General features: G+C 37.2%; 1 protein-coding gene across 2 annotated transcripts in view; it reads right to left on the bottom strand.

Moving 5' to 3' along the window:
* The window catches only part of LOC120414366 (1-phosphatidylinositol 4,5-bisphosphate phosphodiesterase), a 29,410-nt gene extending 10,611 nt beyond the window's left edge, over positions 1-18,799 (bottom strand). The window contains exons 1-7 of one of the 2 annotated variants that reach the window (XM_039575533.2): positions 18,585-18,799; positions 18,416-18,475; positions 17,648-17,785; positions 13,644-13,723; positions 800-876; positions 577-736; positions 64-230 (exon numbers count right to left, since the gene is read on the bottom strand). In XM_039575533.2, the coding sequence (XP_039431467.1) occupies positions 64-230; positions 577-736; positions 800-876; positions 13,644-13,723; positions 17,648-17,785; positions 18,416-18,475; positions 18,585-18,755 (853 nt within the window). In that variant the 5' untranslated portion in view covers positions 18,756-18,799. Of the gene's footprint in view, positions 1-63; positions 231-576; positions 737-799; positions 877-7,058; positions 7,139-13,643; positions 13,724-17,647; positions 17,786-18,415; positions 18,476-18,584 lie in introns of both variants that reach the window. The other variant, XM_039575532.2, reaches the window with a different exon arrangement.
* Between the last annotated feature and the right edge of the window lie 570 nt (positions 18,800-19,369).

Below are 19,369 nucleotides of genomic sequence, written 5' to 3'. Positions count from 1 at the left end.
AGAGCGGAGAACGCGTGTCGGTGTTCTAACCATAGATCGTCAAAAACCGCAGCTTGTACTCACTGGCTTCGCGCGCTTTCTCGTCCTGCTCGTACGTGTTGATGATCTCGAGGGCGCGCTTCTCGTCGTAGAACGGGTAGAGGATTTCGTTCAGCCGAGGATCACGTTGCTTTTCGTTGAGGAAGTTGACAAACTGGTCCAGGTTGATCTCGTTCGCCTTGTTCTGGGTGCTGAAAGTGAGAAAGTGGCGTAGTGAAAGTTAATGTTTGTTTTCTGTTTATTACCAATCACGTTCTTTAAGAATTGGGGAGTCTGAACACGAATCGACAGACATGCATTTTAATTCATTGCCGGCCAGTATCAAACATAACAATTCTTATAAGAAGCCAGGCGCCTCCATCGATCACTCTAACAAAATGTGTATTCAATGGAGACGCATGGTTGGTTAAAACATGGACATGAAATATAATTTTGATGATTGGAGCGTTTCCAGGAAGCCCAATTCTTATAGATTCTCAAGAAAAGTTAACAGAAAAAAATCCTCTCAAAATGTTGAGTTAATTTGTAGGTCCTCACATCGATCGGAACAGCTCCTCGATGTCATTTCTGGGGCAGATCTTGTGGTACAGTTCGTAGAACTTTTCGAACGTAAAGTCCGCCTTCTCGATGGCGTCATTTTTGCTGCTCGGCAGCCCGAGATCCGACAGGATTTGGTAGACTAGCTTTTCAGTTTTACCTTAAAATGACATTAAAATCTATGGTTATCAACAGTATTTGCAAAGATTTGAAGAAATCTTACCGGAGGCGAATGTTTTGGCCACCACTTTCACAGGTACTTTTCCCTTGGCATCGACCAGCATTCCCAGCCTCATCCAACTGGGCGGACGCAGGGAAAGGACGAAAGAATTGAAACAAACGAATTAGTGCTTTGCTTTGCTTCATGCCTTCAATCTTCAGTGTTCACAGTTAGTCGAAGCGTGCAGGAGTACAACACTACAAATGAGGTGTCAATAACGATGCAATCTACGTAATTGGTGCCAATTAGCAGGGAAATTATTTTAACATAAAAGTGCATGCATCTCCCGGCGAGGTGGAAAATTGTAGCCCTGGCAGTGTACCAGACTGTTAATCACGAATGGATGGATGGATGGATAAGCACGTGCGACAAACCTTAACTCTGTACACCGAAATTCACAGACAGCAGACGTAAACCTCTTTCAAAAATTCATCAACAAAAAAAATAACGGTCAATTTAAATAATATCGGAAATTCACCACAAAATCTTTGAATTCACCACGGCTCATTTGACAGTTGCTTGCAACTGTGGTGCCACAACCAGATGGCTCTAGTGAGGTGTGAGTCTGTTTCTCTGTGTCTAAAACTAAATCTACCACTCAAACTACATGCAAATAAACCGTTGTTGGGAGAACTAAATACCGGAAAGTAGCTGTAAATAATTTGCTTTTCAGCATTAATTGCTGCACATTTACTTACCGTTGCTTATTTACAAAATTATAAAATATCAAATTGTTAAGGGAAAAAAAGATCAATAAAGTGCCATCATTCTAATCCAACCACATCAATTGATGTGATTGAAGCCATATCATATGCCATATCACAACTCCCGCCAGTTATTGCTTTATTAAGCGGACAGAGATCTCTTTTGCCTTCCTCCTCTGTGTGTCAATTGAATTGAATTAGCCCGCTGCAAATTCATCACTCAATTACACTGCTGTGCTCTATTTTTTAAAGAGTGAGCGCACGCGAAATTTATTCAATTTGTCAGCACGTTTTTGTTTGCGGTGGCGGCCAGGCGGGTGGACACTTGTTGATTGGGTTTATGATAAATAGTTACTCCTCAGCCAGCACACGTGATGAGCGATTGCGCAAAGACAGACACAAAACTAGATCTGAGAAGGAAAGTCGCAGATAAACGGAGCAATCTTCTATCCTTTCAGATTATTTTTTATTTCAAAAATGGCATGTTTCAAAAAATAAGTAGCTGTTTAATAGGGTGCCCAGAATATGGGACTTTATCTCAAAACCTCGCTCCACAAGCTGAATATTGTTCCTTGACCTATTTTAAGACTCTGGGCCAAATATGAGCAAAATCGGTCATCATTTACCCATTGATACTCGGAGGTGAAGTTTGTATGGAAAAAATCGAAAAAATGTATGGAAAAAACAAGTTTCTTACGGTTTGGTCTGCACGGTGCGCTACTTCCATTCAAATATTCCCAAAAGTGAGATTCTTATTGAAAATTTAATGCTGTACAATTTTGTAGAACATACCAAAGTTGTAATACTCGATCCTGAAAAGTAATTAGCGATTTAAAAAAGTCATTTTTGTATTTATGAAAAACATTTTTTTTGCCGACTTTAGGCTCGGGTATCAATGGGTAAATCTCATCCAATTTTGCTCAAAATTTACACAGATGCTTAAAATAACCCAAAAAAGAGTTTTCCGTTTGTGGAGCAGGGGGTCACTTTTTCTGGGCACCCTACTGTTTAAATATTCTTTTGAACAAGAATCTTGAGGAATATTCGAATTTTCTTAAATTATTCGATGATAGATTTCACAGGATTTTGAGATTTTGTTTTGTCAATAATCTGCTGAAACATCAAAATAATTCTTCAAGGTTTTTAAATTAATTTTTATTGCATTTATTGCTTGAATGAAATTTTTAAAGTAGGTAATCAAAAGATTATGTCTTATATTGTTTGTTTTGTCCATCAATGCCAATTTCAGACATTTTTGGAATGCATCAATAATATATTTTCTTTTTTAAACAATATTAATTCGACTCAAGTTTGCTGAAATTTGGCCTTTCAAAAAATGAAGATTATCAGATAGTTTTATTTTTAAGTGTAACCTTTTTACCTATAAGTTTGCAATTTTACGATATGTTTGAACAAATTTTATCCGATTTTCAATGTCTATCACCATGAGTCTCCATGGAACTCGAACTTCTATGAGGATGCATGGTGCTTTCAGTTCGTTTGATTTACTCCAATATTGGATTCTTTTTTTGAAGTATGTTTCTGCAAACCCTTAATATTTTTTTGTAATTTTAGTAAATTTATATCAAGAAAAATTTCCAAAATAAATGATTTTCATAAGCGAGTTGTGACCATTTTAAAAATTATTTGTTTTTTTCTTGAACATTGCTATGAATTAATCTCAATTCAGAATTCACCAGACCTTGAAAGTTGAAAGTAAATATTCTACCCTTGAAAATTATTGAGAATTTGCAATATTTTGTGTGGCTTCTGCGAATTCCTTTCTATATGAGTTTGGAAATCCTAATTAGGCAATTATTTTTTTTCAAAATTGTACTAAGGCCACTGCAAATTATATTTCAAGTTTTTGGATTAAAAAAACAAATTAATGCTGAAATATTAATTGATGGAACAAGGTGCAAAAAGAAGAGATAAATATATTTTTTCAGCCCGAGTCGTACATTTATGCAACGAGGCTTAACAGAGTGTTGTACAATTGATTGTAAACAATTTAACGTACCGTCATCAGGGGTGACATTGGGTCTGGGGGTGAGATTGGTTCATACAAATTTCTGCATTTTTGTATTACCCAATCTCACCCCCCAGACCCAATGTCACCCCTGATGACGGTATAACTTTATTTTTTGTATTTTGAATCAAATATGGCACTTTTAGGCACTTTGCAAATTTTAAATTTTGAAATAAAATTTCAGATTGCCTCAATTGATTGATATTGAAGATTAAATTTTCGGTAGACTTCAGTCTCAAATTATCATTAGAAAATCAATTGTTCAGGAGGTTCCTTGTACGTATTTTTTATTTAGCCATTAGGTAGGCTGGTTCAACAAATTTCAATTAAAAATGGAAATACATCACTGTCCATTCTAGATTATCCGAAGTTCGATAATCCGATGGTTTGAATGGGATTTCGGATAATCGAGTCATTTTTTTCGTTTTTATTTCATTTTCGAATTTTAAACGTGTAATTTGTATTCTGCGACCCCATTTTAATCAATTTTGAATGGTTGACTGCCAATTAAATTAATAAATCCTTTTTTTAATATTTCATCCCCGCCATTTTGGCCGTCATCTTGGATTTAAAAATTCTAAATAACTGTAGAGCAGTTTATGGGTCATTCTTATGCTCGACAATCAGCAATTAAGCAAAAAAAATTTTTTGTGGTTCGATTATGCGAAGTTTCTACTATTCGAAGTGATATTTTGCCAAGGCCTTCGGATAATCGAGTTTGGACTGTATTTGTTCAAATAAATATAACTCCTTGACAATTGATTTGAGCTCTTTTGGACGTAAATGAAAGTTTATTAGTTGGACCTTAAAGGAAAGTTTGAAGACTGAAAAATCTAGGCTAACAGTTGAAAACATCCTATGAAACTTTAAAATGCGGTTTTGATCTTGTCTGAAAGTGATTTTAACGGATTTCCAGGGAAAATCAACAAAACTTACTCAAAATGGGATTTTTTACAGGATTCCGAGATACAGGTTTTTGAAAATGACGCGAGAAAATGAAAAAAAAACTTTTATGCAGTAAAATGGCCGTAACTCAAAAACTAAATATTCAAGTAACCAAATGCTCGTTTGCGCGCACGTTCATTTCCAAAAAGTTGTGTCTCAGAACTTCTCCTATTTTTTAAGTTTGTTGTGTGGAATTTTCCGGGGAGTCCGATAATAGTAGTTTATGCAACAAGTTGCAAAAAGAGGATTTTTTCAGCACGAGTCGTACATTTATCCAACGAGGTTCACCGAGTTGGATAAATACGACGAGTGCTGAAAAAATCAAGTTTTGCAACGAGTGCCATACAAAATTTTTTGCAATTTCGAAAAACACTTATTAAGTGAAATTTTAAGTCGAATTTTCATGTATTTTGTCAATAAATCGTTTAAATCAAAAAAATGTTGAAAAGTGTAACTTTTCGAAACAAGTGCTGAAAAGTTCAATTTTTCAGCACCCATTTCAGTGCTGAAAAGTAGAACTTTTCAGCATTTATTTTGAAAAGTGTTGCTATTCGATTCTGTTATTTTTGGTACAGAAAAGTAGGCTATTTCGTCACTTTACACTTTTTCACTTTTTTTCAAAAAAATGTTGTATGGAACTCGTTGCAAAACTTGATTTTTTCAGCACTCGTCGTATTTATCCAACTCGGTGAACCTCGTTGGATAAATGTACGACTCGTGCTGAAAAAATCCTCTTTTTGCAACTTGTTGCATAAACTACTATTTCAGACATGGTCCAGACACGGTCACAACGGCATGTTGTTATTTCATACAACTTTTCAAATGTTTTAATTTTTCAGTCAGTTTTAGATTTTTCAGTCGTCAAATTATTTTTCCTTCTAATTCCAACTGATAACTGAAAAAATAGAACCATTCTTATTTGGAAAGTACCACCCTAATGACCAATAAAAAAAAATACGTGTCTTATTATTTGGGACGACCAATTCCTGACCAATTTTGGGCCATTTTCAAATATCAATTTTTAATTTTCAAATGTAATTGCTGTTTACCTAATTGATATAAACAGAAAGTTATAAAATTATCCCATCTGTTCAGCTGTGCCCAAACGTTGAGTGTCACAGCAGAGATTAAATTAGCCAAGCACATCGCCACTTTTATTGGACTCAATAGATATACAGTGGAGCGGGCGCACGGTTATTTATCGTGACTGATGATTGCCTTTTTTTATCCGATCGATGCTCTTCCCCCCCGGCACATAAACCGAGTCGGTATAGGTAAAGTGAGATTGAATTAGCATTGTGTGTATCTGTGCTATCTTTCACTTTTGGCGTATGAATAGCCCTGGCCCTGGCGGCCCAGCCTAAAGGCCAAGAGTCCAGAAGGATGACGATGATACTTGCAACTATAATGATGTACCGACCGCCATAACTCAATAACGATGAAGGGGGGGCGGCCTAGCTATAGGCCTTTCAGAGATGTCGAGAGGTTCAACCAACTCCACGTGAGCGGCTTCTATTCACATCTCATTCTAACGAGGTGTTGATGCTGTGTCGATAAAGAGCAAATGGGGTGAAGTTGGGTCCGTTTGATGGCTATCGAGCTCCCCGACTATTTTTATCACGTGAGATGAATTGTGATTTGATTAGAATCAATCGTAAGATCCTTTAAACACGCTTGATTTCACTATTGCCAGGGATCACGCGTGTGCTGATTCGGCGGTCACCGCGCGAAGGAAACACACGTTTCCCGATTAATCACGTCATCGCCTCTGCCGTCATTTCAACCGACGATTGGCACGAGTAGCAACAGCTTCCTGATGTGGCCCTTTGATGTGAGCCCTGGCTTACCGGATGGCTGGCCCCCACCGCAACCCCTGTGGCTATTATTAAATCATATCAATCGGGGGTGGTGGCGGTGTGATAATCCGGTGGCCACGCTGACTAAACGATATCCCCGACCCGACCCAACCGTCCCTCACAATATCCAGTTTGTCCGGTTGGGATACCCGCATTAACATGAACAGGAGCACCAACAGTAGCGTCGAGATAAGGATATGTAAAAAAGTTAGATTTGGCTGTGAATGTGAGGAAGCATTTGTGTCTTAATGTGGTTCGTAACAGGAACATTTTTTTTATCAATTAGGAGAAGACGTGGAAATACCGTACCACAAACGCTACAAGTTATTATTAGAGTAAAATTTTGGCGAAAGTATTCTAAGCCAACTGCGATTGCACAAAAATAAATGCAAAAAAAAATCTGACGGAAGTCAAGACCCGACGTGACTAGACACCGACCGACGAACAACAACGGCCACATCATTATTCTGGCACGGGTTGAGTACACCCGAAAAGAGTTGCTTGCGCTGCTCCTCATTTGGCCACAAATTGCCACAACACCACACGCCACGCATCTCTCCGGTAATGAGGGATCGCAACAACAAAGGCTTTTTTCTGGTCCTTAACCGTGGAGTTTGACGTCATACTTTTACAATACAATTTTGATAATAATTCGAGCGTGGTCAACACTAGCAATCTACCATTTTTAGCAACACTGGAAATTGTCATAAGTAATTTAATAAACCTACTGCTTCATGAGGTTCAGCCTGACGCAGGAGTTATTCATTTTGTTATTGTGTGTTATATCCCGAAGTCCTTGCTGCCACAGCTGGATGGAAAATTAAGGAATGGAAATTTATCAATTCAAGTATCTATATACATAAAATCAGAGGCCGCTGCCTTCTCTTTTGCAAACCATTCTGTCGTTTCGATATCTGCTTAGATTTCAATCGTCACTAAATACAATCAATCTGATTTGCATTGTCCTTTCGCTGCTAGTTTCGCTGGCTGTTGAAACTTGGTTAGGGTGGTTCACCTATTTTTAGAGGAATTTAGTTTGCAATTTTTTTAGCATCTCCTTCTTAGTGATTTCCTTTAAATAACGAATTTTCAGTAATCGTAGAAAAAAATATATTTTTAAAATTTATATAAACTGTATTATCCCAGCAACCCAGAGCATTGTTCAAGGAAGAGGTTCAAGGACACCATTCCCGTTGACAGTAGTGGTGGCATGAAGGCTCGCCGTCGTGCGCACCATTATTGAATTTGAATTCCATTTTAAATTGACTCTGGTGCGAGGAGAACAGAGCCTGCTATGACTTGCGACGACCAAGACCTCCACGACGTGAGCACATCTCCTGAACTAGCGATAGTGTAAAGTGCCACGGCCAGGGCACCAGGTGACGCGGCAAACGAAGTGATAAATAGTTCATGAATTGAGGATTCAGTCAATCTCTTCCGTTTGGTGACATACACGGCGGCACTCGTGATGAAATTGATGGTAGGGTGGTTCAAAATTGTTTTCAAAATTTGATAAAGTTTTTTTTGAAAATCATTGCATTAGGATCTTTTAAACTTTTTGAATTTAGACACAAAAAAAAAAGTTCGATTCCTACCCAGTAAGGTGATACTAATAAAATAGTTGGTAGCTGGTACTGAAAGGAAGCTAAAGAAAGCTAATAGTATAGAGTTGTTAGGGCTTCCGTCGCTTTACCTATAGATACGTGTGTCAGTCAAGAGGAGAAATTTCGAGCTCTTTGCTCTATTCTTACACGATGATGTACGGTTACAATGTAGGTCAGGAATAAATTAGATTTCGAGTCGCTGCTGCCACTGTGCATTTACAAGGGAAGGAGGTTGCTCCAGGGCTCGAGAAACAACGCCTTTTAATATTTAATAGGGGCAGGGGGGGCAGAATGGCCCGCCTAAGTAAGATGCGTCAAAAACCATAGAAAAACATGAAAACTTATGAATTCAGTGTAGTAGGCTTATGCTTTGGGATGTTCCCTTCAATGTTGTATACTTGGTTGATGAAATTTTTTAGCTTAAAACTATTTTTGAGCCACTTTAAAAAAAAAGTTTTTTCGACTACTTTTCCAGGGTGCGGGGCAGAACGGGCCACCCTGTGGGGCAGAATGGGCCACCTTAGAAAACAAGCCATTTCGTCTAATACAACGTTGAAGGGAGATAAGAAATGACTTAAGGTACCTTTCTAACATAGTTTCCATGAAGTTAGACCACTTTAATAAAAACAGTCACTTACCAAAACAAACATTTTTGAAAATAGTGTTAATATGTTGAAAAAGGACACTATTTTTACAACTAAGCGTCGAAACAACTAAAAAATCAACTTTTGTTGCATTAAACGTGATTTGTGAAGCTACCAGGAGTGAAATAATCCATTTATTCCAAATTTCATAACTTTTGCTTGTTTTTATAAGGCAGGATAAGGGTGGTCCATTCTGCCCCCAAGTGGATTTTAATTTAACACTTCCACCACCAAGCCTCTAAATGATTTTAAGGTTCCGTTGTTGTTTGTATACTTTGGTAGTAGCATCTAGTAACGTTATTAGCATTTAGCAAACTTTTTCAAACAATCCAACTTTTCAGAAAGCTTATTTAAGAACCTCGAAATAAACAACATTTGCGTGGTTTTGTCAGTAAATTTACATTTTTGCTCATAATTCGAAAAATACAATGAATTAAAACGTCGTTTTCGGTATGGTGATGCTATTTGACGTCCTTTATAAGACCCATGCCTTACAGTTGGTCTAAATCCATTCTAAAGCCCAAAACCAAGGGTGGCCCGTTCTGCCCCCATGGTCCATTCTGCCCCCCCTGCCCCTACCCATAACAGCACAACAGCACATAAATCGATGTTTTGTAAGTGAAAAGTTGGGTAACAAGTTTAACTGGTGGGAAACGAAGCACCAGCAAACTATCTTTGTTTTCGAAATTGGATGCTATTTTTGGCCCTCAAAAAACAGCTTAGATTGTAGTCGGGAAATATCCAACAAAAAAACTATAATCCAGCACGTGTCCGTGTTCAGCCTCCGTCAACCATCATCAATTGCGAAAGTGATTAACCGCTTGACTTAAGTCGATTGGCCACAGCGTCCCAATATGGGGGGAGGGAGACATAGTGCGAAAGGAAACACGGTGTGAAAATGCATAAATAACTAGAGTGCAATTAAGCGGTGGCGGCGGCGGCGGTTTGCCAAAGTGAATTTTCCACGCGCAGGCAGTAGGCTGGGACGATTTTCGCCAAGTGGGTGTAGTTGGGCGATTCTCTGGGAGTTTGGTCACATATAAAAAAAACTAAAGTGTACAAAAACTCTTGACTTTTTTTTGATAAGGTCCTATAAACAAAAGTAAACACATTGAGTGTATCCCGCTTACTCCGATGGAATTTGACATAAGGTGTGAAAGGGATACAATCAATGTTTACATTTGTTTATAGGACCTTATCAAAAAAAAGTCAAGAACTGTCAAATAAATTAAAATCACGATACAAATAAAAATATTTTTTTTTAAAATATCGATATGTTTAGAAATTAACCGCAAACACGAAGAATTATAACGTTTCGTTTTAAAATTTACTGTAAAAAACACGTTAAATTTAGGTTAAAAAATTATATTTTTTCAAAACGATGAACTATTTCCGTTTACAAAAAACTGTAACCAATTAAAAATTATCAATATTTTAATTATGTTTGTCATTACGAAATTGTTTTTTTTCCTTTTTTTTAAATTATTTTCAATAAAAAAGAGTTTCTAGAGCATTGTTAAGTACTGATATAAATATACAGCAATTCCACATCAAATAAGCAGGGTTTGTTTTTTATTGTTTTGGCGATCACTATGCACATAAGTCCAGTTCGCAAAATTTTGTAGAAATCTCGCTTACTTTTTCAAAAGGTTCTATGTACATAGGAAACCCATGGCGCATTGATTGTTTTTAAAAAGTAATCTAGAAATTAGATTTCAGTTTATGGTGCTTTTTAGATATATATTTTTTAACGTAGCAATAAGTGATGTTGAAAATAATCGCATTAGTGGTCAAGATGCATCGTAAATCGACATTTTCCGTTCCGTTCCGTTAAATCCCATTTAAAATTCAACCTCATATTTGGAATTCGAACTCTGTGCGCACACCGGCATAAGCCCTTGAATTCCCACAAAAAAAAAGTAATTTTTATTACATCCTGATAATTGTATTTCAAAATATGATGACACCACCCTAACAAAATAAAAATAAAAAAATACAGCAACATGTATTTCCATGAAACTTTGCCCGCTGAATCAAAATCTACTCAAAAAATTGAGCCAAGGTGTACAAGGTATTTAGATTAGATAAGGTAAGGTGGGTTTTCCTGCTGTCAAAATATAGTCAGCACGAAACCTAGATTTTACATGGATATTTTCAGTAATGTGAAAATTTTACCATTTTCCGGGCAAATTTCACCGGACTTTTTTCTGTAAATTTTTTAAGCATGCCAAACTGAACCAAAAAACACTTTTAAAACAAATATATTATTTAAAAAAAAAAATTCAACTAAAATATTTTTTCAAAAAATAAAATTCAACTAAAAGCGTATTTCGGTTCCGTTTTGCATGTTAAACAATCCTACAGAAAAAAATCCTGTGAATGTGAAATTTGCCAGGAATACGGATAATTTTAACTTTTCTGGAAACTTCCATATAAAATCCGAGCTTCGTACTAATTTTTTTTTGACAGCTGGAAAATTAGCCTTAGGGAGCGTTCTTTTATTACATAACGCAAAAAATCCGATTTTTAGACCCCCTCCCCCCCTCGTAACAAAATTTCCATACAAATTTTAAAATTTTTGTATTGAGCGTAACACGGCCTCCGACCCCCCTCCCCCCGACTGCGTTACGTAATAAAAGAACGCTCCCTTACCTATAATGTTATCTATATGCATGTAAAATCGTAAAAATATTGACGTTAAAATTTTAATGAGACAATATTTTTTGGAATTTTTTTCTATGTTTTTTTAATGACGATGATTTTTTAAACTTGACCCTGGGAAATTACTCTGAGATTTTTTAAAGTGTTTTGTAATGCTAGATACCTTCTTTCAAATGCAACCTGGTTCACATCAATTGGCAATCGTTTTATCGTGATATGGTGGTGTTTTTGGTAAATTTGTTCGTGGATTGTCTGATAAAATTCCAGTCTTAGATTTTCCGTAACACCCCGACCTTGTGAACCACTCTTATATTCAACCAAGCCATAATTTACCCCTTAATTTTTGCTACAACTCTTTTTTTTCGAAAAATCAAATTTTAATTTTGCAAACGATTAGATTATTTTGGCTAAATTTGATTTGCGATTTCGATTTTAGTCCTTTTGATTTGACATGGAATTTTAGTATATGAAGGCATTCCTATTTCGAGGTTTGGGTTGTATCGAGAGTAGAGGTGGGCAAACCGCTTTTTTTTAGGAGCCGCTCTTTTTCGTTCGCTCATTAAAAAGAACCGCTTTTTCGAACGACTCTTTCACTCTTTTTCAAAGTTTGGATATAAAGGTTTTTTTTAAGAATCGTGTGATTTCATAAGTTTTTTCACATTGGACTTTTTAAAACAAATTAAAACTGAAAACGAGAAGATGCCCTTGGAAACCATAGGTCTTGGAGGTCTCTTTGTCAAGATTTCTACTCGAACCTAAACATTCGAGTAATTGAATGGCATCCAAACTTAAATCTAGGTTGCTGGAAAAAATGATTTTAATTGCGTTTATTTCTTCAAGAATTGAACTAATGCTGATGTTTTATTTGAAGAAAATATTCTGTGAACTTTAATCGATAAAGTATATAAACGCTAAAGTTTAATCGGACAAAAGGGTTTATTTTTTTTTTTCAAAAATCTCTTAACTATTCAGTAGATTTTTGGTAATATTTTACAAATAATGCAATTTGAAATGCTCAAATTTGTATTCTGGTAATACTTTAGTGTACAATCGGTTGAACAATGATTTTTTTTTCATTTTGTTTAGACAATCATTTACTTTTGAGATACATTTTTATTAGCATTGAAATATTTGAATTTGCATTTTCAGTTCTTAAAAACAAATTTAATACTATTTTTTTGGAAATTCAATAAATTATATTTATAACATAAATCATGCCATCTTGAAACGGTTCTTTCAAAAGACCGAAGTTTAAAAAGAACCGCGGTTCTTTTTTTCTGAGCCACGGTTCGTTCGCTCTTTTCAGTGAACCGGCTCTTTGAGCGGCTCGCTCTTTTTTTTGCCCACCTCTAATCGAGAGATCCAATTGATGGATAGGAATTTGTTTAAAATGAGTAAATGCTTCCTGGTTTAGCTTCCGTTTACATCTTGAATAATTAAATCAGAGAGATTTAGAAGGAAACAACGAAAAAACAAGGTTGAACATCGAAAAAACCAAAACTTGACAAGGTAGCAAGGTAGCTTCCAGCTTTTCCAGCTGATTTTGAGCGGTGATCATCCTAAACCCCCTTCCCATTGTAGACTTGTTCATGTTTCATGGTCGAATCCCGGACCGGAAGTCGTGTGATGTTATGTGCTAACGGCGCCAACGCGCCACCATAGACAAGCAGACATGAGAGCTTGACTGACTTTGAGATATCGGAGGTTTCATGTCTGTTTGTCCGTCTAAAAAGGGCTATTTAAATTCTCGTCGTCGTGATTGGTTAGCCCACTGGGGCGTGCTCCGTTAGTATTTTTAGATGTACAGTCTCCACATTTTTTGCTGCTCGTACCGCCCTTCCTCTTTTTGATCTTCGTTTTTACACTTGCAAACGTGTCAAAATCATTGGAAACCCTGGGAAGGGACGAAGCGAAAGTGAAGCAGAGCAGCGGCCGGATGTCGGCTGTTTATGGGGTGGAAAAATTGGGTTTTCAGCCAAATCAACAACTTAAACAAGCGTCAAGCTATAGGCCGTCCTGCTTTTCTCGTCTTTCGGTATGGTCCTCCGCGCAAGGATGGATAATTTGAGAAAAACGTTGGGAAAGCAAGTCGTCGAGGAAAAAGCTCGCGCCAATGAGTGAGTAATAATTGAATTTCCCGTTACGCGTCAAGGCAAGGTGACAAAACATGAAAGCTATGTAAATGTAGAGCGTGAAAATTTAAAGACGACATTTAACATCTTGATTTCGAAATTTCCTGAAAAAATGAAAGCTTGGAAAACATGCAGAAAATCATGAAAACTTAACTTAAGACATGCAATTGTATTAGTTTCGTGTAATGACTTTAAGACAAAACATCCAAAAAAAACCACCACATGCGTGTTTGTGAAACCAAGAAAAGAAGAAGACCAGGTCAAAGACTTACTGCTTCTTGAGCGCAGTCATCGGACAAAAGTTGTTTGCTTTGCCGTTGTGGGTGATTTTCCGGAGACCCTCGAGCCAAACCTGTGTTTGAGCGGAAAATAACGACACACACGCACAAAAAAGAAGAAGAAGAAGAAGAAAATATTCAGGGTAATTGTGATGGATTGATTTCGTTCGTTTCGTAGCTGACATTCTTCGGGTTTTTTTTCTACGGTGGAGACGCGTGGTCTTTGATGCAAATTCAGGACGGTCGTCGGTCGGTCCGGTTTTCATCCGGGGGGAAGACGATCCTAATGAACTAATTTTCCGCAAATGGCTCCATCTAGCGCTCCTCATCTGGGTTGATCTGCTGTGCTTAGAAGAAGAGAGCAGGTGACGCGGTGTTAACGAGATGCCATCATCGCACCATCATCATCATCATCATCATCATCAGGGGCTGTGGTTCGAGGCGGCAGTCACCAATTAAGATCATAATCTAGTTCAGGTTAAAAGTCGGTCTTCGTTTGATGTTTGCCTATGACGACCAGCTAAACAACCTCCAGCGCCAATACTGCGTCACAAGGAACTTTATCGGGGATGTGCGGTTGCACGGAATTAAAATGTGTTTACGTTCAGGTATATTGAAAGGAAAGTTGTTCTAATCCAGCTGAATGGTGCAATTTTTCAGTGACACATTCTTGAAAAATGTGGGTAACATGGTCTATTTTTTACAATTTACTGATTCTGGTTAAACATAATCGTTTAAAAAAGGTATTTTTCCTAAACAAGAGAATTTTGACATTCGCTTAAAACATATTAAATAGCAGTAATTATTTGTTTATTAAAATTTTTCGGTACTTAAAATATTTTTGTTTTGCGACATTAATTTTAATAGTTTTGTCAAACTTGTATTACAAGCTCATAAAATTTGGCAAAATTTTTATAAAAAATTGCCACAGAGAAATTCTTACCATAATCGGTCAATTTCAAAAATAATTTTATTTTATATTTTAGAAAGTTTTTTGAATTATTGGTTTTCCCATACAGTTCTGACAGCTGTCCATACATAAATGGTTTGAAAATATTCAAAAATATGCAATGAAAATAATTAACTTATTTTCAAATTACCCCTATTTCAGAAAAAAGTGGAATTCTGAAATTCGCATGTTTAATTTTTTTGTATGTGTTTAATGAAACAAAAATAGGCACCTTTTGAAGTAAAACAAGGTATAGACATCGTTTTTTAAATATTAAAAATTTATCCTGAAAATATCCAAAACATATTTAAAAATTTCCATAAAACGCACCGTTTCCAAGTTAAAGCCGTTTAATGGTTTATTTTTGGAAAAATGTTTCGTATGTGGTATCGGCAACTATTTGTCCGAGTATTTAAAAAAAAACACTTTTTGTCCAAATTTCAAAGTCCACAGAAATGTAATAGAAAATTTTTCTCAGCTAGTAGAAATTGCATAATTTTTAGAAATGGACATATTAGTAAAAGTAAATCTTTCCTGAGGGGAACACCCGTGAAGAGTATCGGGGCCGGCATTTACAAAGCGGATTCAGTGACAGTTTATGAATCAACTTAATGTTAACATGTTATGGTTAATTTTAACATTCCATAGGTTGTCTTTATAAGGTGTCTTGATAAGGTCCAGTTTGTGACGATACACTACCCTCCCTTTCCTAAGCAATCGAATCCAGAAGGGAAAAGATCACCAGTTGTGTTGGTCCGAGCCGGGATTTGAACCCCGATCTACAGCTTACAAGGCGGAAGCGTTACCATTGGGCTACGTGGCTCGGTCCCCATTTTTTAATTTTGAATTAATCAATAAACCAACTAAAAATCGTTGCACTTTATCGAAATAAAATGTAATTTTCAAATGCAAATTTGATTTACTATTAAAAATATGTTTTGGAGGTTTTTTGGAGTACATTTTGAAAAACAAAATGTCCATTCTTTTTATTTTTTCCAAAAGTTGCCTGAAACAAACATTAATAAAAAACATTTTTAACTTGATACAAAAATGGGTAAATTTGTCAGAGTTTTGATATTTTTCATGCATTATTTTTATCGCAACTCTAAACAGGTTTTCCCGAGGTTCATTTTTGAATGTTTACTGCCCATGGACATCTTTCGAAATTTTATAGATGAATAAAAAATTTAATATTTTTGAAAAATCATTGTGCATTGTTGTCAATGCTTGTTTAACTAAAAAAAATCAATATTACGTCTTTTTGGAATTTTAGCCTTGATTTCAAAATATTTCAAATATTCAAATATTTCAAATAATTGGCATAATTTTCAGCTAGCCTTATTTTATTTCAATAATCCTCGTAAATACCTACAAGTTTGCCGAAGACACTAATTCGATCAGAAAATTTCTCAAAAAGATGTGATGGACAGTTTGAGCTAATAAAAATACGTAAAAAAATGCACGGAAACGATCGATTTCGTAGGAAATATGGTAGATAAAATATAATGCTTTGGCCAAACTTAAAAAAAAAGGATTCAAAGTTTACAAAGTAATTGAAATTTCGACGTTGAATTTACATTATTATAAACAACTATGACTTCGATGCCTCTGTGCTCTCTTATGCTAACTAGATAGGAAAAACTGCATGCTTAGTACAAGAGAGCACAGAGGCATCGACTTAATGATATTAAATTTATACAAATGTTATAAATCTGTAAAAAAATAATAATAATTTGTAATCATTCTTTTAATTTGTGGCAACAAATCAATGATTTTGCCAAAAAATAAAATTCCCGGAATTTCCGGGAAATTGCAAAATTCAACTCGTCACCCTCGAACTGAATCACATTCAGTTATTTATTTTACTGTAATGGGAATCCAAAATTTGCTGTGTATGGAGCTGTCAAATGCTTGCAGAAATTTCAGCATTTTTTAGCTTACTGGAAATTTTAAGACAAAATCAGTATTGAGCATTCACCGAGTTTATGGGATGCATAATAAAGATACGAATTACAGGAGAAAGTCATGTTTTTGGCATCCTATATAGTTGGGGTTGCACTTAACCTGTTGTTATCTCCTAGTGAAATCGCCAAATCACTGGATTTGTAGCTGGCGGTAATAGTGAATGTCTGCTGGTTAAACTACCGTCATGGTGATGTTTTAATCACTACTCATTAGTACAAAAAAGCGCTTGACGTAATACTCAAGTAATCCTAATCAAAAGAGTACCGCGCTATAATATCTGATCTAGCAAGCCACGGCGCTGTCATTCGCGGCATTCTCGGTGACCCATTACGGTGCCGGAAAAGCCACCACACACCGCGAAACCGGCTGCTGCTGCTCCGGCTGACATTTAATATCCTGTGGCAGATAATTTGCCCGTTGAAGCTTGAAGTGATCCGTACGTGCGTGCGTACGTGTGTGTGTGTATGAACGTTATTCCCTTTTATACCGTATCACACGTATTAGAAGGGATAATGCCGCGACGACGACGATGATGATGATGACGGCGATGGGAGCACATTCATGGCAGCTGATTTTATGAGCCGATGATGGAGGACATTGTACTGCACGTTGTAATACGCTTGAGCCGCGGTACTTGACTGTTGTGTGAGGTGGAGCCCCGTGGTACTTTGTAAATCTGTTTTCAACAGACTTTGCCTCACGTGGCCACGTGGTTCGGTTGGTCTAGTAGGCATTGGCACATGTTTCGTAGGAGGGATTTGCTTGTAAACTCATAAAGAGATTTGTCGATTTTCTTGTTCCTTCCCAACAAGTCAACGTGCCTCAATTGGATCTCTCCGGTAAACATCTTCTCCTTCTTGGGCCATTTCCTGGGAGGAAACAATTCGCAAACAATCCTGCCACTGCTCAAAAACTGTTCAACTTTCCGACAATCCAATTCATTACTCATTCCCTCACCTGACTCATAAAGCTATTGTGTGTTGACCTTCCCCCCTCCCTCCCCACAGGCTAATGGAATAAAGTTTCGAAATGCCACGAGTTGTTTACTATACAGATGAGCTTCTCCTTCTCCTTCTGGGCTTACCTTGGCCGTGGCCGCATCCGGACAGACCACGTGCTGCATGTTGATGTTGATGTAGTCCGTACCGGAGCAGATTGTGAGCGACTTTTCCTCCACATTTTCGCCGTGTTTGTTGCACAGCTGGTTGAACAGTTTCATGTCCTGATGGGGTTTGAAGTTCGTGTGCCGGGAGAAAGAGAAAAAAAAATATTCCGTTAATAAGCGAGTTGTCCACAATTTCATAAAAATTTGCTGCTCTCAGTTACAAGGAATCGACTTGTTTTGCGGGATCAAAAAGTTTGGAGCGAGTGCACTAATTATTTCCGAGGAAACTTTTGATTTTATTTGTGAGTTCAAGTTGACGTCAAAAAAGGGGTCGCGAAAGCAATAAGCCCATGGTTTCAAGAACATTGTTTGTCACACAAAAAGAGTTGAGGATGGCAAATTCATTCATGTGGTTAAGCGTCTTTCGGGGTTGTTTTGCACCGAAAATTATTAGGAGCTTCTTTCGTAGGATTGTTTGTTTCAAACCAAGCACGATAAAAGTTCATTGAAAGTCATCGCTCCGTGATATGACGATTGACGCGAAATACGTCAGAGAAAAAACTTTCTGAAGTAATCATTGTGATTAATCAGTGGTGACGCAAAGCTGTAACTTATACTGACTGCATTTGCAAATTTATGCTGATTTTTGAAGCAAGAAAGCTGAACAATTAAAAAAAAAACATTATTCCTAAGTTGCTTTCTAATTGTTTTTGAGGCAATCTACAAAAAAAGGATTAATTATCTTACCTTTGGCATTCCACCGGCACGGATATCACTGACTTGGCAGAGCTCTATCACATCACCTTCCTGTTGAAATGGAAAACCGGAGAGTAAACCGATTAGCCCCGGAAGACCGGTTGAACCGCTCAAATTGCCATATGGTGTATGAGAAGCAGTACGGCTCATCGCCACTTACCCGCCCCGAGCTCTTCCAGTAGACGAAGAAGCCGTACTCGTCCACCTTGAACAGGCAGTCTGGCTCAAATTCGTTGTTATCCTTCTCCTCGGTCCACCGGTCGAAGACGCACCCATTCTGGAGCACTTCCGGCACCGGGATCTGCCAGTTGAACTCGAACCGCTTCGTCATGGCTTACTGTGTGTGTGGTTTGGTTTTTTTTTTATGTATGAGATCTGCAAAGAATGGAAAAAAGATGATGTTTTTAGTAAACTTAGTTTTACAGTTCAAATTGAATTCAAATTCCAAGGATTTTTCATCAAGTATGCCCTGCTTTGCATGAATAAAAAGGTCAATCAAAAGCTACGATTGCCGTTCAGAATCGTTTCTGAATTGATGTTGCCGATGTTGCAAAACGAAGAATACGTTTCAACACGTGTCCCATTCGTGCATCGACGAGCTTTTCCAACCTCGTTGTCGTCGTTTTACCAATTTCGTTGTACCCACCAGGCAACGCAACGCAAGGTCATCCCAGCAGGCCGCGGCCAGGTGAGCTCGTACAAGTACCAGCTGCGTGCCGCGCGCGCCGCCTCCTTTGGTGGTAATTAAATAAATCAAACAGCGAGTTTATTAAATTAAAACGGCATGATGTTTGCCATTTGTCACGTTTGTTCCCCTCGGTGGCGACGCACCCCGCACACACACACGTGTGTGTATGTGTGACGACACACGAACATATGTCTCACTACATATGGTGATGGAAAATAAGTGAAAACCATGTAACGAGAGCAAACATGGGCAGAGAC

The sequence above is a fragment of the Culex pipiens genome, chromosome 3 (assembly GCF_016801865.2).
Source record: "Culex pipiens pallens isolate TS chromosome 3, TS_CPP_V2, whole genome shotgun sequence".
NCBI classification, from domain to species: Eukaryota; Metazoa; Arthropoda; class Insecta; order Diptera; family Culicidae; genus Culex; species Culex pipiens.
This window is presented reverse-complemented; position numbering and strand designations above follow the sequence as displayed.